General features: G+C 56.0%; 5 protein-coding genes and 1 non-coding gene across 6 annotated transcripts; 2 read left to right on the forward strand and 4 right to left on the reverse strand.

Annotated features, from left to right (window-relative positions):
- The first annotated feature begins 2,881 nt into the window (after positions 1-2,881).
- ColSpa_rRNA_026 lies at positions 2,882-2,997 on the forward strand. The gene has a single exon (XR_007414257.1). It is a non-coding gene; the product is annotated as a 5S ribosomal RNA (ribosomal RNA).
- A 438-nt stretch (positions 2,998-3,435) lies between these two features.
- Positions 3,436-5,495, reverse strand: ColSpa_07824 (cytochrome P450 monooxygenase psoD; the record flags this gene model as incomplete). Its single annotated transcript, XM_049274036.1, has 5 exons — positions 3,436-4,108; positions 4,159-4,240; positions 4,308-5,018; positions 5,071-5,325; positions 5,378-5,495. 5 exons carry the CDS (start codon positions 5,493-5,495, stop codon positions 3,436-3,438), a joined length of 1,839 nt encoding a protein of 612 aa, XP_049129993.1.
- A 2,361-nt stretch (positions 5,496-7,856) lies between these two features.
- Positions 7,857-10,401, reverse strand: ColSpa_07825 (arginine--tRNA ligase, cytoplasmic; the record flags this gene model as incomplete). The annotated part of the gene is made up of 4 exons (XM_049274037.1): positions 7,857-8,037; positions 8,139-8,552; positions 8,611-9,821; positions 9,916-10,401. 4 exons carry the CDS (start codon positions 10,399-10,401, stop codon positions 7,857-7,859), a joined length of 2,292 nt encoding a protein of 763 aa, XP_049129994.1.
- A 1,168-nt stretch (positions 10,402-11,569) lies between these two features.
- ColSpa_07826 (ferric/cupric reductase transmembrane component 7) lies at positions 11,570-13,533 on the reverse strand (the record flags this gene model as incomplete). The annotated part of the gene is made up of 2 exons (XM_049274038.1): positions 11,570-13,331; positions 13,403-13,533. 2 exons carry the CDS (start codon positions 13,531-13,533, stop codon positions 11,570-11,572), a joined length of 1,893 nt encoding a protein of 630 aa, XP_049129995.1.
- A 2,327-nt stretch (positions 13,534-15,860) lies between these two features.
- ColSpa_07827 (uncharacterized protein) lies at positions 15,861-16,648 on the forward strand (the record flags this gene model as incomplete). Its single annotated transcript, XM_049274039.1, has 2 exons — positions 15,861-16,253; positions 16,361-16,648. 2 exons carry the CDS (start codon positions 15,861-15,863, stop codon positions 16,646-16,648), a joined length of 681 nt encoding a protein of 226 aa, XP_049129996.1.
- A 448-nt stretch (positions 16,649-17,096) lies between these two features.
- On the reverse strand, positions 17,097-22,426 carry ColSpa_07828 (ERAD-associated E3 ubiquitin-protein ligase doa10; the record flags this gene model as incomplete). Its single annotated transcript, XM_049274040.1, has 3 exons — positions 17,097-18,838; positions 18,889-19,881; positions 20,221-22,426. 3 exons carry the CDS (start codon positions 22,424-22,426, stop codon positions 17,097-17,099), a joined length of 4,941 nt encoding a protein of 1,646 aa, XP_049129997.1.
- Positions 22,427-22,938: the final 512 nt, after the last annotated feature.

The following is a 22,938-nucleotide window of genomic DNA, read 5'->3' on the forward strand; positions in this document are numbered from 1 at the left end:
AAGCTCTCATTCGCCCGAGGTGTGGGCATGTATAAGGCCTGTGAGCACATGTCAAGCAGCCGAAAAAGGGCTTGGCATTGTATTGGAAACAGACAGCGCTCAATCGGCGCCAGCAGCTCTCGAGCGCATCTCAACTTTGCTCGTTCTTTGCCAAGCAATTTCGAGTCTCATTTGCTGAGGAAACCCCGTTCGCCGCTTAGTCAGTTGCTTCGCCGAACGGGAGGCTAGATGTTACGGTTGTGCCAGTCGATGGAAAGACGGGCTTCCTAACGGTCCTAGACTGACACAAATCCCACCCGAACAAAGCGGCAGACGTAAGACCTGCAATCACGATATGCATTATTTGATTGCCTTTTTGGACGATTTGGCAGAGAAGCCATGAGTGTACTTTGTCAAGTTCTTGTGTGCCAAAGAATGACACGGCGGAGTCTGCTATATCGCCCATACTAGAATTCACTATCTGGAGGCTTAATATTGATTTCAGTAGATGTCGCTAATGATTATATTAGCGTTTGTAACACGGAACCGATCATATAAATTTGTAACATTCTAGTCAGTGAGAGCAGCATTCATCCAGTATAGCGCTGACTGCAGTTACTTGGACTGGCTCGATGGCCTGTCGCCATGTATGAATCTGCCTGATGCCATGCGACAACATGGTTAAGTGTGGACAATAAGCAAAAGTCCTTTACAATTTTCCACTGCACATAACCGAACACTGAAAAATCAACATACCTTCTTGCAATGATGTTGATAACATCAGACCTTGTTCAAGTCGGAAAAATTGGAATGTCAAATATGGTTCATTTGTACTCAGGCTATAGATATCTCATTTAAACAACTTAAACATGGTCTAATACGTGGTATTGTCATGGAAACTGAGCTAAAGGATAATACATGTAACCCAAGATAGAAACTATCAGTTTTATTCTAAATGGATTCCTCTGTCTTTCTCTGCGTAAGTCTCCCGTTTTGGAGTCACATGAATACCCGGTCTCTCTAACAAGAACGAAATATGTAGAGATTCCCTTTTGAATACTGTCAGATATCACAGAGACACAAATGGTGTATCAATCAGCTCTTGGCAGATGGTTCCCCTCTCTTAAACATATCTCAGTTCACGTAGTTGCAAAGCAAAACTATAGGTTTGCAGAGAACATTTGGTTAGAGACTGGGCGTCTTTTAGTATTCACAGATTGTCCGAACTTTTCACTTTGACGATTTGTTTGGAAAAGTTGCGAAAGTAGTTGTCAAATACCGTGATATTCTAAACCTATCTTGGATGGTCAACGCAACGGGCTTCCCGGCGACTCGAACGATCGTAAGGGCTTTGCAAGCTCTCATAGGAGCAATAAATTCGAAAAAAGAGACTTCATTTCACGCACATGCTCGCGGTGATAGCTGCTAGGTAATGACATCCAAGGGCACGGTAGGATTTGATGAACACGTGGTTGCTGCCGTCCATTGCGACACTTCCCTTATTCTAAGATCCTTCACCCGAGCCAACATGGGAACTGTTATTGCTGATTCCATGACACTCCCGACTGTGTGTGAAAACAGGTATCATTGGAAACTACTGAAACCGAAAATTATAGGCCTGAAAGAGTCGTACAGCATTCTATAACATTTCACAAACTCGAGTGAAGCACAGCGCCAGAACAGCCAATACTAGGTTATCTGAGCAGGAGATAACTAATAAGAGACTAATTGTATGTATCCTGGTCTCACATACCAGTGGGTCAAGGTTTATGGGAGTCGAGCACCAAGCTGCCAAAACGGCACCTCGGCTTCCAAGGGCCATGCTCACCCCCGTAGCCGCCGTGCCGAGCGGCAGAGGAGGCCGGCGACCACCGAACACGGAACAGAACACGGTCGTTACTCTGGTATGTAAAGCGATATGGCCTTATTATTGGTTCAGTATGCAGAACCCGATGACGATGCTGGGTTTCCGAACACAGCGGTGCCGCAACAGGTTTTTCTCAAAGCACCATGATTTGCAATTTGCAATGGGCTGCTGTTGTCTTTAGAAAGACACCAAAGATACAGAAACGGCAGAAGAAAACAAAAGGCCCGACATGCCCGATTTTGTGAGCAAGACACTACTCAGCTCCGCCGCGTCTCCAAGCAACCGGCTCCTCCCAGTTTCACATCTCTGATCCACGAGAGAAATGGTGGCACCACAAGCTCCTCTGGCAAATGATACTGATATCGACGGCGACATAGCACTACATCTGTCTCAAGCAAAATCACCCGCGTTTGAAGAACCACCGAGCCGAGTCCTCGGTAGTCGCAGCAAAAGAAACGCGGTCCCTCGGGACGTCCCGGCATGATCGGCGACCATACAGCCCAGGACGCCAGAAATAACATTATGGTTTCGGAAGAAGAAAAACTCAGCGGCTGGCAACGCCTTTTGGACGCACGATGAGGATACTTTTGCTTCCCAGCCCCAGGCAGACCCCGACGCGAACTCGGTCAGAAGCAAACGAAGACGCCTGGAACAGTCGGGGGAAAAAGCATAACCAACTGGGCCTGGTGTCGATGATACATTCGACGCGTAACATCTGTGACTGCAACCCGAGCGACACACCGCGCGCTCGAACCCTATGCAGCACTGATGGGCCCTCGAGGTCCCAACGCAACCGTCTAAAACGTTTCTTTCCTACGTTTCCGCCACGTCCAAATTTGTGTCAAAGAGCACCACCACATCTACCAGTTCTGAGTCGATGATTCCTTCACAGAAGCCAAGCAGTCACCGCTGTGCTAGTTCAAGTCTTGCGGGTATGGGGCACCGCATCACGTCATGGATTGCGCCGTAATATTGTCAGAAACAACTCCCTATTCGCAACAGGATATAATCAACTCAGGCCTCGGTAACTAGCACATACGACCATACCCATTGGAAAACTCGGGATCCCGTCCGCTCTCCCATAGATAAGCCAATGAGGGCCGGATTAGTAGTTGGGTCGGTGACGACCAGCGAATACCTGGTGTTGTATGTTTTTTGCTCTTTGCCCAGATTCCGTTTTGCTATGTGCTGTAAATAGGTTGGCGACGATACTGCGTTCGCTCCTCTTGAAAATCACGTAAATACCACACTAAAAGCCATACGTGGACTGTGGTATTGGGACTGAAAATGATCGATGCGGTTTAATATTGTAAGATTTCTATATTCATACATCGTAGAAGGTATATCCATGTCACATTCTAGACCACTCCTTCGCCCTTCGATTAGCAGCTCCTTCAGCGGCCTTGGCATCTTGTTGGACCGTGGCCGCAAAAACAAAGGGAATCCCTAATATCCCAAAACCCCATCAGCGCCAACCATGATATTTGTCTCTCGCCCATGCTGTCTTTCGCCTCACCACGCCTCTCTCCAACCAATCCTTCTAGTTTCGCCAATCTGCCTTCCACATTACAGTCGCCAGTCACCGTTTCTTACGGCAGCATCGTCGGCGATGAGCGTCCAGAGCAGCTGTCCTCGTCGACGTAGCCCTTCTCGTTGCTCGAGTCGATGTCGCTCTCCGTCGCCCACCGGCCAGGGCACCCGGGGATGTCGCGCTCGTGCTCACGGTACTGCTTCTCGCGGCTGCCCTCCTCCTTTCGCTGGCGGAGGTTCATCGTCAGGGACGGCGGTTTGGTCGACATGGGCGCGTTGCTCTTCTTGGTGTCGCGCATGTCGACGTCGGGCATGCCCATCTTCATCATCATCTCCTCGTGCTCCTCCTCCTCCTTGGCGGCTTCGAACATGGACCGCAACAGGTCGGCCTTCTCGGGCGTGCGGACGATGACGTCGAACTCGAAGGCCGCCGGCTTGGCGATCAGCAGAGGGGTGTAGTCGTTCCAGTGGACGGGCACCTCGGTGCCGTCGGCGTTGCGCTTGCGCTGGATGTTGAAGGCCCAGGCCATGCCGCCCATGGTCAAGAAGAGGTCCTGGTCGACGATGGGAATGCCCTGGCATGTTCTGCGACCGAAACCGAACTGGCTGAAGCCGTCGAGAGTAGGGAAGCGCGTGAGCGGCTCCTTGTAGGTCGGGTACTCGGGTTGCAGCCAGCGGTCGGGGTTGAAAGACTCAGGATCAGGGTAGATAGACTCATCACGGGTGATGCCCCTGGGGATTAATTAGTTTGGGCCAATTGGCAGAAGTGCCGTGGTACTCACCACTCAAGAGCGTGGATGGTGGCGCCAGCAGGGATGAAGTAGCCGTTGTAGACGTCGTCCTTTTCGACAGCGTGGGGGATGCCTGCACGTCATCGTCAGCCAGCCGAACCTAAAGTAAGCTTGAACACACCACCATTTTCTCAACGTACCAGTAGGGACAGGGGGTCTCCAACGGATGACCTCCTTGACGACAGCTCTCAACATGGGAAGCTTCTCACGATCCGCCCACTGCGGGCAGCTGCCTCCGCAGACCTCGTCAATCTCCTTTTGCAGCTTAGATTGCCACTCGGGGTAGTGCAGCATGGCGAGGAGGAAACTCTGGATAGGGCTGCCGATGGTCAAAGCGCCGGCGATAGCCATGAGGCCCACGACGTTCTGGGCCTCCTTGAGGTCACCCCATTTGCCCTTTTCGTTTCCAAGGCCCTCGTTTATGAAGGTGCTGATGAAGCTGGGTGCCGCGGTGCCCTTCTCGACCTGATCCTTGACGAAGTCGACGTTGCTGGTGAACTGTTTCGTCTCGAGTTCGTGGCGTTCCTTCTCCTTCTTCTTCCACGGGGACAGGACTGCCGGGACGTGCATGAGGAAAGAAATGACATTAGGGAGAGCACCGGCAGGCGAGATGGTCTCGAGCAGGCCAAAGGTGGTCTTGCGAAGGATACGGGCGGGATGGGCAGTGCCCCAGGACAGACGGCTGACAGTACGGCTGGTGAACTGCTCGATGTACTCGCGGTACTCACTGGGCTTCTGGTACAGGAGCCACAAGAAACGATCGCGCTCGCGGGTCGGGTACTCGTGGAGGTCCTGCTTGTCACTCTGGTTCATGAGGTGGTGGCAAAGCTTGCGCTGGCGCTTCCATGTTTCTGTACGAGTGTCAGTCGACGCAGACATGCCACTTCATGTGGATGAGTATACCTGTGCGGCCGAGGAGGGCAAGGTAGTCACCGCTGGTTCGGTTGTCCGGAAGGTTGGGAATCATGGGCCGGTCAGAGTAGATGACATTGCGGCGGCCGAGGAGGTCGTGGGCGACCTGCTCGGAGGAGATCCAAACGTGGACCGAGCCGAACATCTCTTGCTGGTAGATGGGGCCATACTCCTTGCTCCACTCGTAGAACTTGAGCCAAGCTGCCTCGGCGGGCACATCATGGACACGTCCGATCAGGGGCAGACCTAAAGTACGGTAAGCTACGTGAAGATAGCCAGCGACGTCGAGACCACGTACCCTTGGGTCCGGGGAGAGGCTTCGCGCCCTCAGGAAGCTTGTTCTTGAGCTTGATAGCCGTGTACAACCGCCATGCACAGAAGACGATGAAGGCGAGGAGAGCCACGCCTATGGCCATGATTGCAAATCTGGTGTGAGTTGCACAGTAAAGAAATCAAGTGTCGTCGATGATGGGGGAAAGGGGGGGGAAGGGGGATGGATAAGGGTAAAAGAAGTCGACACTAAAAGGTCGAGGGATGAAAAGAGTGAAGAATGATTCCTGCTGTTGCAGGAAAGCAGAAACAAGAAGAACCAAGACGACGGGTCTGGAGGACGGTGTGTCTCTCGACTGTTATTAAGAAGAGCCAGGACCAGGGTGAGCCATCCGGTCATGGGCGCCCAAGCGGACCGACGGGGAACGGCCAACGGTCCCTTTGTCTGGAAACATGAGTGAACCGCGTGTGGACATACGCCGGATTCCCCAAGCGCCATGGCAGATACCACCTCGTCGCCCAATGACCAATTCACTAGACCAACGCACAGCGGGCGGCAGCCAACATGTCAGGCCACATCTCCGTCCACCGTCCCGCAAATAACGCCCAGAGTCTTGGTCCGGCCCGGATGATGGTAGGCCATCTTTTCCAAACATAGCACACGATAGTAGTGTTGCGCTTGCATACCTACCGTCCTTGCTGATCGCTTGAGTCCTTTCCCAATCAAGCGGTTCGTCGAGGTCTGACATCTGCTGGGCACTGAACCTCTGGGGAGGAGATGCATCAGACACCCGGTTCGCCTCGATAAACGAACATGGGGGAAGCAGAGACCCGAGGCCCTCCCCCCTCTGGAGCTGACGGACAACTAGCAAATACCGACGCCCGTCCTTGCATCTGGTGCGCGAGGGCCAACAGCTCATAGACGTCAGCAGGGTTTGCCTTGGCTGTTTAGGGCCCGAGGAGACGGTTAGGATTTGGGTTGACTGTAGGATGCGTTTTGCAGCCGCGGGAGCTCCAAACACAGGGGGCCAGAAAGATTGGCCGAGTCGACACCTCACCGCTGCAGGGAGCAAGAAGCAGGCAAGCTGTTCCAGGTCGACCCCCGTGGCGAGAGAAGGATCATCCTCGTCCTACTATCGTCTGAGCATCTGAACCTTGCGCCCTGACACCACACCGGCTTCAGGTAGAGCTGCTGTGGTGGGTTGCCGGAGTCGAATCGGGAGAATCGGGCTCGTCCGGTCTCGGCACAGACACCGAGCCATTTCGCCGGGCAGAGACGCTGGCTTGCAGCTAAAACCTTGGACAACATACGAGCGGGTAGGCTCCCACATTTCCTCCTGCATAGAGCTGTCGACGGAGCCCTTCCTTTGGAAGCATTCTAGGCCAGGCACTCCCGCTGTGACACTATCTCTCGTTCCTCTTGTTCCTCGTTCGCGCCATGTTCAGAGCCAAGAGTGAGGACCTCACAGCGAGGCCGAGGCGCATGGTGCTCCACGCCGGATGCACCAACAACATCTCTGTTCCGGAGCCTGGGCAGAATGCCAGTCTCGGGCTTGATGGTCTTGGGAAGTGTCCCAATAAAGCAAGGGATAGACAGGCAATAGTTGCTCCCTCCCAGGCAGTCTCCAGAGGGAAATGTGTCGAAAAGGATATCACCAGAGTCATCGACTCTCGATGTGGAGGTTAGCAATGTCGATCACCTGCAAGCCACGGCGTCGCGGCTGCTGTCCAACCGGAACCCAGGAGCCAACAGGCTTCCGCAGATGGAGCGAGAGCCAGAAAAGGCCAGTAAAAGCCAGTCAGAGCCGTCGAAAGCCATCGCAACTCTAGCGTTTGAGCCTATGCAAGATTCGGCGTTGGCAGGGATTTGGGACGCCCTAGCGGGATCCGAGCGGGAAGATCATTTTCGTTGGCGTCCAGAATGGGACTCCCCCACGCAGGTCACCGAGCGTCAGACAAAAGCCACTTGATAGACCGCCGACGCCTCTCCAAGGGAGCTAGGGCAGCGCCAGGAACAGCCATCGTAGGCCTCGCGCTTCTCAGCTCTCGCTGCACAGAGTCTGCTATGACAGTCAAAGACGGGCCAGGCTTTTCTCACCTGAAGAGACGGGGTCAGTTTGCTGCTCCATGCGAAACACACCCGTCGCGACATTCGACCTGTGCCGTGCTGTGCTATGCTTTGCTTTGCTCCTCTGCTGCAGAGAGCAGCCCTACTGGGATTGCCGCCGCCGCCGCCACCTGCACTCTCAAATGTCATTGCAGTCATCTCTTGGGTCGTCTATAGTCTTGTGCGTGGGAAAAAATTTGTGTTCAATTATTCAGCACTAGTGGTCTGGTGCATGCGAGTCCTGTGGCTCATTGCCGTCTGTCCGACGACGGCCGCGGAGGCTTCGAGGACACCGAGACGATCGATGGGCTTCCTCTGATCGAGGCCGTCTCTTTGTACGACGCCACAACGGCTGGGGCCGCCGGGTCATCGTCGAGTGCCACCACGTCGTGGCTGATAGCTAATGGCCGTTGTGCCGGCGCAGCTCCTCATCCGTATCCTTCATTGGCACGAATGCTGTCGGCGCCGTTGGCATTTGGCTCACGATTCCGACACTGGCTCTCTCCAAGCGGGCTTGGATACGCCCGGCATTTTCCTCCACTCTCCTCCCCCTCCCTTGCGGTAATGGTTCCGTCATGGTGCTGACATTTTTTACATCCTGTTTGGGTGGTCAGCACGAGGTTTCACATGCAAGACAGAAGGGGAGCTGCAGGCACTGCTGCAGCACATGGCGCGCACTCACCTCTCGACCGGGGACAGTCCCAACAGACGCATGCCGTTGTAGAGCACGGTCCTGGCAGCAGTGTACAGCGCCAAGCGGGCCTTCTGGATCTCTGGCTCGCTTCCGACGATACGCAAGTGATCGTAACTGCTGCTGACGACGTGCGTCAGGCGGAACAGGTAGGTCAGCACCGTAGTGGGCTCCAACGTCTTCAGCGTGTTTTGGACAACGTCGGGGTACTGGCTGATGACGCGGATCAGCTCGATGGCATGCTTCTCCGTCAAAAGGCTGAGGTCGGCCTTGGCGACCTCTTCTTCCGGGACGCCAGCCTTGCGGAAGATGGAGCACAGCCGGGCGTGGGCGTACTGGAGGTACGGACCCGTGTCACCCTCGAACGAGGTCATGGTGTCCATGTCGAACTTGTAGTTGTTGATCCTGGGCGGAACGTGTCAGTGCATCCAAAAGCGCCAGTGAAAAGTACGGACGACATTACCTCTTTCCGCTCATGTCCTGGACCATTACACTGCTGATGCCAAGGATGTCGGCTGTGGCCTCCGGGTTCTCGACCTGGGAGTACTTTGTCTCGTTCTTCCTCATCACCTCGTGCATCTTGTCTCCAACGTCGCGCAGAATGTCGTCCAAGAACTTGACGGTACCCTTTCGGGTGCTCATTCCGAGCACCATGCCAAAGTTGATGTGCTGGCACTTCTTTGCCGTTTCCGGGTAGCCCATCAGCTCGATGATCTTGAAGAGTTGCTTCAGATGCAGGTCCTGCTGGGACGCCACGACGTAGATCATCTGGTCAAAGTTGTACTTCTTCTCACGGTGCAGAAGCTCGCTGATATCCCGGGTCAGGTACAGGGCTGTGCCGTCCTTCTTCCGGATGATGGGGCGCTCCAGACTCTTGCCGGCCTTTCCGGGGATGTGCTTGGTGAAGTCGATGATGACGGCACCCTCTGACTGCTCCGAGATCTTCATCTCCTCGAGCTTCTTGGCCGCCGCCTCCATGTCCTGCTCGGAGACCTGGCTCTCGCCCGAGTACTCGTCAAAGTGGATGTTGAGGCGGGCGTACGTCTCCTTGTAGCGGGTGATGCTGAGGTCACGGAAGCGCTTCCACTGCGCAACGGCAGCCTCGTCGCCGGCGACCATGGCCTTGAAGTACTTGCGGGCCTGCTCGTCCAGGCTGTTGTCCTTGAGCGCGGTAACGTCCTCGCCGGCCTGTTCCTTGGCGGCGATCTGCTCCTTCTCGTCGCTCATGGCAGCGTTGATCTTGACGTAGACCTCGTACAGGTGGTTGATGGGGTCGGCCTTGAGGGCCTCCTCGCTACCGAAGCGGTCAAAGCCCAGGGCCAGGAGGCCGTACTGCTTGCCCCAGTCGCCGAGGTAGTTGATGCGGGTCACGTCCCAGCCAGCGCCGTCGTACAGGTTGGCGATGAAGCCACCAATGATGGTGCTTCGCAAATGGCCGGCATGGAAAGGCTTCGCAATGTTGGGGGAGGAGAACTCGACAATGATCTTCTTCTTGCCCTGGGAAGGGTCCTCGGGGTTCTTGAGGCCGTTGTTGGGGTTCTTGCCGAAGGTCTGGCCGCGGCTGCGGACCTGGGGGATGAGAAGCTGGGAGAGGGGACCGGTCTTGAACCAGAACTGGAGGAAGGAGCCGTTCTGGAACGAGATGGGCTTCTCGATCAAGGGGGACTCGGGGAACTGCGAACGAGGGCATGTTAGCCGACTTGCTCGGAGGGCGCGCGCTGGCTTGCTCCACGATGCCGAGGATGGGCGATGGAGGGCTGAGACTTACCTTCTCGAGCCACTCGGCAGTGAGCTCGGCAGGCTTCTTGCCCTTGATGCGCAGCGCAGGGACAGCCAGCACCAGGTCACCCTTGTCCAGGCTCTGGGTCCATTGCAGGGCGTTGTAGATGATGTTCTTCTCGACGCCGGTCACGTCGTACAGCAGCGAGGTGATGTGGGAGCGGTAGACGTCGATGGGGTTGACGTCGGGGTAGCAGCCGGGGAAGGACTCGAGCTTGCCGATGGACAGCTTCTCCAGCTGAGCCGTCAGCTGGTCGGCCATGGTCGCGAGATTGGCGGTGGTGGGGTTGTAGGGAGGGTTGACGAGGGGGGATCGGCTCGGGGACGAGGTCGACAAGAGTCGCGTGGTCGGTCGCAGGAGGTGGAAGGTCGAAGGCGAGGCTGAAGAGGCTCCTCGTCCAAGGCTGGCGGTATAAACGTGGGCTGAACGAAGTGAAGAAGAAGGAGAGAAGAAGAAGCGCGCAACGCTAGTCATTAAGAGACTTGAATGGGTTTTTGCAAGGGGGGTGTGAGTGGAGGGGCAGAGGAGCGGAAGGGGAGGAAAAAGACGAACGAGGGGGAGGGGTCACGATTCGCTGGGCGCTGGGCTGCGAGGACTCACACACACACACACACACACAAACATGGACTGACTGGTAATAGCTTTGTCTCCCGCAATGAAAAAAAATTGCGGACCGGGCCCCAACCTGAGTCACCAACCCATTCGTGCCTGTGGTTGGCTGCTCACCGAGAGTGTCGTCCTCACCGAATGAGGGGTAACAGTGACATCCCGAGGGGCTCAGTGCACCGAGAAAATGCCCCGCCATTGACCGATCGGGAGGGTGGGGAGGCTCGGTGAGGACGTAGACCTCTGCCCGATGACTACTTTTCGTCTGCTGCGTCAAGAACACTGCGTTGGCTCATCGCTGGATGAGTTTCCAACGTAGGACCCTAGCAATTGAGTCATACTAGGTCCCAGAAAGACTCATCCTGTTCCTTGACTGAGCTCGACTGAACTCGTCTTTCGATCACGCTGACTATTCCTGAGCTCTGATACTTTGATTCTGGGCTCTACAGAACCATACTAACTGGTTGGAGGGTCAATTTTGTACATTGGGAGATCCGAAGGAGACATCTATATTCATCAGAGTCTTACTCGTTGATTACTAATCTATTCCCGACTTCATTCATTGCTCTCTTACAACATACGTAACTAATCTTCATCTCAGTCTTCAACGTCAACATCAAAGGCAGAATGTTTGCATTTGGACAGGCTCTGATAATACCAACATATCATAGGCCTCAGTGTAAAAGCATCCAGTCTAAATTGGCTGAGTCTAAAGTCTCGCCGCACTCGCCCGTACCAACGACTGCGCGCGGTGGGGTGGTTGTCAACCTTGACAATAGATGAGATTCACACCACTCGGACGATTATCGACTCACTTGACCACACGGAGAAAGCATGAGATATCTTCAACTGAAGTCTTTACATTCTGCTGAGCGATTAGCCAACTTGCTTCACTCCGCCTCCATCGTTTCTTCGGCGTTGTCCCTGGGCCTGGTCTGCGGTCACCTTGGCAGCTTCCGCGAATCGTCTTCATTTCATCATAGTCCAATTATCCTACGAACCCGTTGGTATATACCTCGTCATTACAAACATGCAACTAGAACGAATACTCCTCAACAAACAAATGAATACCCTGCGCCCCCGTCCCCTTGTGAACGGCCCTCTCGTCCGACAGCGCAGCCACGCAGTTCCTGACCGAGCTCGTCAACGACTGCCCTCCGCATACCACAACCGACGTCTCCCCGCCCGAGGCCTCCACCGGCTGCCTGATGAGCTCCTCCAGGTCCGGGCGGCAGTAATACTCCCTCACCGAGCCCGTTGTCGAACCGCTCCGCCGCCGCGGCGTCAGGGCCACCGCGTCCCCCTTTTCCAGGTCCAGCACCCCCTTCTCCTGACAGCACTCCCCGTCGTCGACGGAACCCTCCGACACGGCCCTGCGATGCTGCACCGACGATGAGCTCGTGCCGGAACCCCCCTCGCGGTCCGAGTACAGTACCGTCGTCGCCGCCTCGCCCTCCCTCGCCTTGCCCGACCTCGTGATGGCGATGTGCACCTGCAGCTCGATGCCGGCCTGCTGCGCCCGGTCCATCGACTCGCGCAGCCGGTGCGTGTAAAACTCAATCTCCTCGCCCTGGCACGCCAGGAGCACGAACTCGATCCTCGTCGTGCACGTCTTGCGCCGGCCCTGCACGATGCTCTCGAGGATCGGCAGCGTGAACGACGCCCCCGTCGACGCCGAGATGAGCACCATGGTCTCGTAAATGTCCCACCGCGGCGGCGCCCCGTACGGGCCCATGACGAACCCCGTCAGCGTCTCCTTGTTGCCGGACGCGTGCGCCTTTTGCGCGTACCGGTGCAGCCGCTTCGAGAAGCCCCCGTGCGCCCGGATGACCAGCTGGATGCTGTTGCAGATGCACGTCTCCGGCAGCTGGTGCGCGCAGGCAATGGTGTACGGGTGCGCCTCGAAGGGCCCGACGCGGGGGAGCCAGAGGTACAGGTGTTGTCCGGCCTTCCAGGAGAAATGCACGTCCTTGATCGTCAAGACCGTCGTCGACGACCCTACCGCCTGCACCTGCACCTCGTGCCCGACGCGCTTCATGCCCTTGCACGTCGACTTGTTCGGCCGCAGCCTCGTGTTCTGCCAGGCGAGGAACGCCCACCTCGCGAGGCGGTCGAAGCAGATGAGCGCGACCGTGAACCAGAGGTACTGCCTCGCGTACTCGGGGATGTGGACGTACACGAGCCAGATGAAGATGACGCCCGAGAGTATGTGCTGCGCGACGAACAGCTCGTACGCCATGCCGCGGAGCGGGCGCATGCCGGTGAGGAACGTCCAGATCAGGATGCCCCACGCGCCGAGGCCGTACTTGATCACCGGTAGGATCCTCAGCTGCGTCTCGACAAAGTCGGCGCGCACCCACTCGGTCCAGAAGTGGAACCCGTGCACCGTCGCCGTGACGAACATGGTCCTCGCGACCCAGCGGTGCAGCCAGTTGAGCCGCTCGTGCGAGATGCCGGCGATGAAGCCGACGACGTTGACCTTCATCGCGAGGAGGTAGACGAGCGGCATCTGCATGACCGTCACCCAGGCGTTGCGGAAGCCGATGCGCTCCCAAAAGTAGGCGTCCTTGATAACGGCGTTGTCGGCCATCATGTAGATGATGACGGCCCAGTAGGCCAGCAGGACGAGCACGCGGCCGAGCGGCGGCGGCGTCGCCCATCGCAGGCCCTTGATGGGGATGTAGAGCTGCGGGTGGCCCGCCTCGCGCACGATGGCCGTTGCCGTGGCCCATATCTGGGTGATGCGGTTCGACGGGCGGGTCGGGAACCGTACGGACTCGGAGCGACATCGTCTTAACCTAGAGGGGAGTGTTCTGTTGAGTTATCAAAGACGCGAGAGCGAGGCCCGAGAGCAGGAGAGGTTTCTCACCTTCTGAGGCCTTCGAGGTAGTTGATGCCCCGAATGATGCCGAGGAACCCCACGACGCCGGCGATGATGTACCAGAACGACTGCGCGAGGTGGATGTTGGTTTCCTGGAATAGCGCCGTTCCCATCGTCATGCCGCCCATTCCCATTCCCCCTCCGCTTCCTCCTCCATGATTATGGCTCATTGCGTTGGCGTAAGATTAAGAGCCCCGAGTGGGTGCGCGGCAGTTGTAGGCTCCAGGCGCGAGGGCTGTTCCGCGTCCGCCTCAAATGGTCGACGATATCCAGCGCCGTCGGTTACGAAGTGTCCGTTTTTTACAGTCGTCGGCCAGACTGTATCGAGGAGCGAAAACACCCGATGTGAAATGTGGTAAAAAGGCAGCACCGCGCCAAGGTCATGAGGTAAGACGAAACCACGAAACCATCTCACAAACGGATCGAACCGCCCTCACTTGCCCATAAACGTGAGTAAAGTGTGCCGACTCTCTGCCCGGAACGAAAACACAACCAGCCTACGAGAGTTCCAGCGGCCCGGCGTTGCTCGTGTTTGAAGTCGGGGAATCCGATCAGCGATGAGGTGAATTGAGCAAGTTCAAGAAGGCAAAGGCTCTCGGCAGCATAAGCAGGATGCCAGATGTGAGTAAAGATCAGTCAAAGGTAATTATGGAATGGCTCGGTAGCACAGGAAATGCGCGGGTTTAGGAAGAGGCTGCCGGAGGATCGTTGCTAGCGCGCTGCGGCCCAGGACGCATCCGAACGGGCATGGTCATGGCATGAGTAGCGGGAGGGCGGGATGCCTCACATGAGGCGGCTTGACGTGACGATGCGTCCTGCTGGAGTACATCATAAACCCAAGGCCACGGCACGACATGCCTGTTCCTTGGTTGTCGAGGATGGACGTCTCGGCTGCACTTCCACTTGACACTGGGCAAGGCCTTGTTAAACGACCTGCCAGATCCCAACTTTGGAGGAAGTTTCTCTGCTTTGATGTTCGGAACGCTTATTCGGAGGGGCCGGTTTGATAACTTCCTGGCCGTCAAATCTTGTTCACACTTACACCCAGCTTGGTCGTCTCTAGTAGCCCGTCCCTTCAAATGCTTATCCTTCACATCTGCTCTCTTTTACTTCCCGCCTTTTTTTTCAAACAGCCGCAAATCACCAACATGTTTGCCCCTGACATTCCCAGGGTCTTCAGCACGGCACCCGGGGCCATCCAGGTATTAAACCCGCCGGACATGTTGCCTCAGAAACATGCTCAGGTTGTTTGATCCCTCATCCCACTTGGTCTTCTTTGAACTCACCCTGAGCCCAGAGCAGGGGTGCTCCCAACCCGCACGCGCGCAGACGCCACAATTTGCTCAAAACCTCTCAATGACATCCCCTTCCGGCCCTGTGATTGGTGCGACCCTAGTCAGAGAGACAACGAGCCCCTGCGCACATCTCTGAGCTAATCCGATCAAGGTTAACTACCATCCCTCCCACTTTGGCTCTTTTGCAACGGTATGTGTGCCCACCCCTGCGACGTGTTTCTTCTCGTAGTACGGAGCAGTATCATGGGCGGTCAAGGAGACGCCGCTGAAGACAGCTTAAACTGCATATACAATAGTACTATGTATTATATCGAGGCCTCGGGATTCTCTTTGCAAGAGCCTCGCCGTCTGGCTTGGGTGTACTTACATTGTAGAATATGGCCCTCCAGAGCAAGCCTGCGCAGAGCCGGGGCGACATCCCGTTGTCCCTGCATGTCATGTTAGAAGGAGGCGAACATGCAACCCCCATCATCGTGAAGCTCTGGAGCTAGTCGGCGGAGCATGCAGTGAGCAAGTTTTACCTCATCTCTCTCTCACCAGGAGGAGCCAAGCAGCCAGGCCAACCACGGCCACCTTCCTCTAAAGTCTCGAATTCATGTGCCGTGTTCCGAGAAGAAAGTGGCCGGCTCGTCGTATCTGACCTCGTCGTTTATCCCCGGGATCCCAGAGCTCCGTCGTAGGTAATTCCCTTGGCCGCAGCCATGCGGCAGCACTCGCCATTCTCGCCACGACTCGCATGTACCTCGCGTGTCCGTCGACAGAGTGCTCAACACAGTCCGACGAGGTCGGAACACGAAAAGAGAGCTTTGCTGTTACCCAACCTAGGCTCGTTCGAGACAACCGGCGCAACCAGGCTAGCCCTACAGGACAGGACAGGACAGGACTGTTGCTCGGGACAGTTTCCCCCTCCCCCAATTGACCAATTCCTATCCTCGCGCCGCCGTTCATAAACAGCCCGTGTGGCCCCGTCAACCTTGTCTCGGTCCTTCATCATCTCACCTCTATCCCAACTCACAATACATCTGAACTCGCGCTGCGCGCCGTCACGTCCGGATCTACAACAACCAAACCCATACCGTCTAATCATCGCCTCGTCAATCAAACACTCTATCCAACAGACCCTAATACAATCCCATCAAACAACCGCCACAATGACTCGCATCCTGCTCCCCCTTCTCGCCCTCTCCTCCCTCGCCACGGCGCACTTCTCCCTCACCCTCCCCAAGCCCCTCGGCGACAGCGACGACAACGAGGCCACCGCCCCTTGCGGCGGCTACACGGCGTCGTCGTCCTCCGAGACGACCGACTTCTACGTCGACGGCGACGCCATCGGCATGGAGAACGGCCACCCCCAGACCAACTGGCTCTTCCGCGCCACCCTTGACCGCACCGCCGCCGGCGGATGGACCCAGATCTTCCCCATTGTCCTGCAGACCGGCCTCGGCAACTTTTGCGAGCCAAAGATCGCCGTGCCGTCCAACTTCACCGGCCAAAAGGGCATCATTAGCGTCGTGGCGCACTCGCCCGACGGCCTGCTGTACACTGTAAGTCATGTGAAAAAACCCTCCATGTTTCCCTATCGGAAGCCTCTCCGGGGATCCGTGAATGTTCGCGGAAAAAATGAGCCTCGACTAACACACCCGCGCGCCAGTGCGCCGCCGTGAACTTTGTCTCCGGCACGGCCCCCACCCGCTCCGACTGCAAAAACGCAACAATCACCGCCGACTTTACCTCCGACCCGACTCTGACCGCCCTCCTCACCGGCGGCGACGCCTCCGCCAGCGGCACGCCCTCCAGCTCCGGCTCCCCGGCCAGCTCGGCCTCCACTACGCCCAACGCCGCGCCCCGCATGGCCGGGAACCTCTTCTCCGTCGGCGCCGCCGCCGGTGTGTTTGCGTCTGTTGCCGCTGCTGTTGGCGGAGCCGCCATGCTTTTCTAGATAGTATTTTGCAAATGAAAGCTTCGAGGTTGAGAGAACCTGCCTGTACATTGTAAAACATCGGACTATGAGGTTTGCATTGGTCGAAAAGAGGGACGCCGGGCAGTTTTGTGCTATGGGGCGAACCTGCGATTGTCTATGGAAACAACGAGAAGACATTGAGTGCCAGACACGAGACATGGACTACTCGCGATCCAGGGCTCTCAGAACACGTACGTCATAGTTGCGCCTCGAGTTCTGATGTGTCACCCGCGTGCATGCCCAGCCGAACAAGAACGCAGAGCTGCTAGAGCTGGATATGAATAGGACACTATACTCTATGTATATAGGGGATGGGCCCCCTGTTCTGTACAAGTTACACGAAACAACATCATTCGCCAGATGCCCTTTTCCTTCTATGATCATGAGTGCACAAGTCAAAACTCCTCCATAGCGGATACGTGCCGCATTACAACCGACCCCTAACTCTCCAAGGGCCACGCGCGCCCGCTGCACCAGCAGCGCCAACCCCAAAGTTGTGAAGCCTCTCGCCAATCAGGTAGGCCTCATCCCTGATGCGCGCCTTCCAGTTGTTGAACACGCCCACGATGCTCCAGAAAGCCATTGCTGCCAGTGCGCTGAACGCCGCGGCAGGATAGGATAGACGGTAAATCATCTTGAGTTCGTGAGGTGCAGGTCCAGGTGCTCCAAGGAGGCCGTGAGACTCCATCCAACCCACCGCGTAAGGAGGCCCAAAAATTGCCAGGCCCCCGATCAGGAGCCCAGGCACGACGAACGCTCTTGTCAGTACGAGCACGTCAGGTTGCAGCCAGCCGCGACGTAGTACGGCGCGGACAGCTTGGGCCATGCGAGTGCCTTCATACAGACTGGTGATGGCACGGGCACCAAGCTTGACGTAAAGCAGGCCCAGAGTCCATGACTGTATGACTCTTGTCGTGTGCTGGTTGGTGACGACGATGCCGTCCTTGAACTGTCCGCTATGGCTGGTCTCAGTGATGTAGGGCGTAGGCGGATACACGTAGGTGTGGAGGGGAATGAGGCAGTATAGTTCCATGAGCGCCGTCAGGATCAGAGGGAAGACGACTAGAAGGATGGTATATGCATAAGCAAGCCTAGCAACTTGAATGCCCATGAGCGCGACTCCCATCGGAGCATCACTCTGCCACACGGACTGCAGAGTAGACGAAGCCCAAGCCGCCATCTTTTTAAACACGGTGCGGGCATGGAAGAGGAAGTAGGCGGCCGAACCTAAAATGTAGATGCCGATGCTGAAAGCATATATATCGTTGGTCCGGATGTGAGCAGGGATGAGGACCTTAAACATCTTGCGACCGAAAACGAGAGGCACAATTGTGAAGCTCACGCCTGTAACGGCGGCAAAGATCCAGATGAACATGATGAACAGGAAGACCCTGGCCCGAAAGTGCGGCGGGATGTACACCAGCTGATATTGGTCCGTCGAGTAGAGGTCTGTGTCGGGGGAGTCGGCTTTGCCGTCCAGACGCGAGTTGTTCTCAGAAACCGGCATAAAGACGCGTCTTCCCTTGGGTATCTTGACCTGGTCCGACGCAGGTGTGCGCACAAAGTGACCATCTTGGATCAGCTGTCCGGTTTCGACAAGGCGGGCTTTTCTGAGACTCAAAATGATCATTTGATCATTTGGAATCGAGGATGTTGGCTTGGCTGTGCCACCCTCGAAGGTGTCTTCCCATGTCTTTGGTACAACTTTGTTCTGCTTGTTGACCTCCAGAAACCACCGCCTCCACCATGGTAGATTCTGAAGATCCGAACCTGGACGCAAAGCCAGAATCCCTTCTTCGTCAATGCGACGCTCGCCGAATAGGAACCAGGTTAGACGCAGTCCTCGAGCGCATTTTCGGAACCACCAGGTATACATAGCGTGTAAGCCATCGCTGGGCTTGAAGAATTTGACGGCCAGAGGCATTGCAAAGTTGTAGAACAGCAAGTCGACAGGGAACTCCAGCACAGGCTCGTTGGAAGAGTAGTGAATCGGCAGAACATTGGGGAGACTGAGAGCCAGGCCCCAGACCACACCGCCGAGGCAAACGATGACAAGCGCTCCGTACACAAAGGCAGAGAATAGAATCTTCCGCAGCTGGGTCATGACGTTGCGCTCCAGTACATCACGGACGGGATGGAACTCCGGGTCATCGGGATCACGAATGAAGTCTGTCAGAGTTAGCAGGCGAACGGATAAGACACAAGACTGAGAAACTTACAGAGAACGCCTTTGCGCATGATCTTGCGGCACATGGAGACGAACAGGGCAAAGTGGAACATGTACCCTGTTCCCACGAACCAGTGCACAAATATCGAGGTTAGCGGGAAGTTGATCGTGAAGGCGACCCGTGATTTGAGGGTGGTAGCCTCGAAGAGGGGGAGAAGAGCCACGTCCAAGAGGAGACCGCAGTATAGCGGGAAAATGAGCATCTCGATGCTAATGATAAGAATGACTTTCATAACGCCGCTGGCCTGGTTAAGCAAGTCGATCAGCGAAGCCTCCCATTCCTGGCCTGTCTGTCCAGTGGAAAATGGGGAGCCGCGTCGCAAGTAGAGCGCACTGATGGCCGAGAAAGTGAAATATCCGCAGAGAATCGCCCAGAATCTGTCGGTGCCTGACCAGTACGATAGCGCGGGATTGACGGCCGTCGAGGGCTCAGGCACACTAAAGCTGATCACCCACGAGCCAGGGTTGAGGACGCTGGGGGGAAGGTCCTGAACCGCGTTCCACGCATACATAATTGCGTTCGCCAAAAGGGATGCCACATGCCTGGTGTTTGCTACGAGGTCGCGGTCGAAAACAGAGCTCAGGATGTCGCCTACAGCAACAAGTGAGTCAGACAATGAAGATTTGAAGTTTAGAAGTGCTTCGTGACTGATGGCGGAGAAGTTTTGCATCTCGGTAGTTGAGATGATGGGCAACTCGCTGGTGAGGCTTTCGAGAACCCGGCTAGACGCGCTCATGAAGATGTTGAAAGTCTTCGTCATGAGTAATCCAACACCGTTTCCGGCCGGGAAGCCCATCATTCTTCCTGTCGTGTAGATGAAGGATAAAGCGAGACTGCCCAGTCCGGCCATGACACCGACAGCTACGTCTTGAATGAACTTGGTCATGCTGAAAAGCATACGGACGAGGCGCATGGGGTTCATAGCTGCCCAAACGCTGATCCGTCCGAGGTTGTAAGGTACGAAGACACAGACAAAGATCGTGACTGAAACGAGCACAACGCAGAAGATGGCATTTTGGAAGAGGCCGGCGATGGGTCCGCGCATACCGATTAGTTCCATGATACCCTCGAAATCTTCAGCGTCATCGATGGCTTCAGGGTCAAGGCCGGCGGCCACGGCAGCTTCGACGACCTCGCGGTCCTGTTCATTGCCGTCCTGGTCATCATCGTCCATATCGTCCTCGAAATCATCGTCATCGCTGTCATGGTCGTGGTCATGGGCGGCCTCATCATCGCGTCCACCTATGTCCAGCTCTCGAATCTCGATATCCCCCCACATGAAGTCGGCAACTCGGTCCATGACTCCTCGCTGAAGAGGCGGACGCTGAGCCACTCGACTGTCTTCGGCTTCTTGGGGCATGCCGTTGGTTTCATCGACCGCTTCGACGGCGATGCCAGTGTCTCGTCGCGGGCCAATGCCGTCTGCGGGCTGCGCCTCCAGCTCTGGATGATCGAAAATGCCGTTCTCCTGAGAAGGCTCCGCAGTGCCGAACCCGAGATCCAAGTCGGAGCCATACTCCAGGCAACTGGTACGGGGTGTAGTGGAGCGACCAGCAGAAGGTCCAGTGACACGAGCTCGAGGATTGGCATCGAACGTTTGCAGCGGCTCTTCAACCTCGGGCTCAGCTGGAGGTAACGAGTTCAAACCAGAGAAAGACCAGCTGTTGTTTGCCAAGGGGTTGATGGTATCATTCCGTTGTGGGCCGTCGGAGACAGATCTAGGTCGAAGAGGGCTTTGGAAAGGTGTTGACCTCAACTCACTTGCACCCTCGCCGCCAGCAATAGGTTCTTGGTGATCTTGCTGCACGGCCTTGCCCTTTCCTTTGGCACTTTCATCGGTGCTGCTTTCACCTGAGGCATGGATCGGCCAGGAGAACTGAGGCGTTGAAGGGGCGGGTAGCTGAACTGTGAATGGGGGCGGGGCTGGCGAACCTCCAGAATTCGAGGGTCCATCAGATCTAGAGTCGTTGTTTTTCGGCTGCGGGACGCCCGTCTCTCGGTTCTTATCCATCATAGACTTTGTGATCCTGGCCCAATAACCCAGTGGCTCATCCAAGTCCTCCTCCTCAATGATCTTGAGAATCTTTTCAGGATCGCCATTGGCTTGGCGATAGATGCGAAGGTATTCATGGACAGTGGCGACAGGAGTCTGCGCATCCTTGTCCTTGTCGGAACTGCTCTCTGGTGGCGTGTTAAAGTCAAAATCTGGTTCAGCGTTACCGTAAGCGCGTGGACCGAAAGCATCAAGTGGCCTTGGCAGTGAGGATTCCGCGACTTCAGCTGTCGCTTCTTGGTCACTCCAAGCCACATGAGGCATGCCGTCTTGACCTCCAGGTCGCTCGCCAGTCGTCGATTCGTCATCCTCATCACTTTCACTCGGCCCTCTCAACTCCTCGTCTGGGAAGTTATTTAGCATGTCGACGTCGTCATTAGGCTCGTGATGATGATGCTGATGCTGATGCTGCTGTTGTGCCTGAGGCTGAGCCTGCTGGTTATCGTTGGCAGCGAAGGCAGCCCGCATGTTGATTTCCGGCTGTTGCTGGACAACGTAGTCGCGAACCAGGATGACGAGAATGAATGAGATGATGACCAAAATCGTAATGATCTGACCTTCGAGCACGCCAATAATGGTCCGGTTTACTACTGGGTATCTGGTCATGTTACGCAACCACGACACGCCGCTTAAGAGAGACGGGTGGCGATCCAGAACAGGGTCACTGCCCCCAGCGAGTGTCGCGGTTGAGTTGTTGGAGCCTGAGGACGTGATGGACCCGAGCAGCATTCTCAAGAGCGCAGCCGACATGGAATCATTGGTTGTGATATTGACACCGTGAAAGGACTGGCTGAACGGGAGTTCCTGGCCCTGGATGATATCCTTCAGCATGCCTCCCAAGTTTGCCGGCGTCGTGGTCGGTTCCAAAAGAGGTGATGCCGGGCAAACGTTGGAGTTGGCAACAGAGAAGGCCACCGAGACGCCTCGGCTGACGGTCGCATTCGAGCTGTTCCACAGAGCGCCGCTACCCAGTCCTTCATCGCTGACCCAAAACAAGAAAGCCCAAACGGATCGCATCAGGTAGGGCAGCCAGCAAAGCCAGACACTGATGACCAGCGCAGCCCGCAACCACACAAGTACGTTCCTGAAGAGATACTTGGTCATGTGGCCGACGAAGACGTGGGCAGGCAACGTCTTGGGCATTTTTGGCGAGTACAGCTTCGTGAAGCGGAATGGCGTCTTGCAAAGCTCGCAGTGTTTCTTTTGCGAGTGGGAGAGCCATTCCATCAAGCAGTCCTGGTGGACGTATTTGATGCTGCCGCTGCATTTGCACGGGTAGAAGAGCGGCTCTTCGGCGGTTGCCTCTCCTCTGCAAATGCGGCAAGTGTCTGGATCGAGTGCGCCAGCATCGTTCGCTTGGGATCGTGGCCTCGCAGTATCGTGGAAGGCAGAGACAGTCTTCGAAGACGACAAGCGCCGTCGTGAGTGCGCGACAGCGTCGGCGGCCATGAGTGGCTCCATCGCGGGGTCGTCCATACTGATTGAGTTGGAGTCAGAGTCGGAATCGGTGGTGGCGGCGGCGGCGGGGACGTAAGCCCTTTGCTGAGATGCAGATCTATTAGGAACGCATGAGTGCCCCTAGACGATGGACAGTAAAGAGGTCGAATGGACAGAAACTCGTAAGCAGGGTTGACGATGGTCGCGGCTCGGATGGGAAATTCGAGGTATGGACACGTGAAGAGAAACTCGCAGGGTTCGAGGTCGAAGTCGAAGTCGGAGCTACGCAGCTCGAGAGACAGGAATAGATTGCGGGGGCAGGCGAGAGCTACTTGGCGAAGCAGATTGCCGCACAAGTCGACAAGTGATGAAGTGACAAGAAAGAGAGGACGAAGACGAAAGAGGTTTGGGTATCATAAATCGTCAAGGCATACAAGCCACTCCAGAACATCCGTGATACTGGGGATTGGATGGTGGATTAATTAAATCGACCGAGATCCCTTGCGCTGAGATGGCTGAAGGTTCAGGTCCAAGTGGCAGCGGCAGTGGCA

This window comes from Colletotrichum spaethianum, assembly GCF_022836535.1.
Source record: "Colletotrichum spaethianum MAFF 239500 DNA, contig20, whole genome shotgun sequence".
Taxonomy (NCBI): Eukaryota; Fungi; Ascomycota; class Sordariomycetes; order Glomerellales; family Glomerellaceae; genus Colletotrichum; species Colletotrichum spaethianum.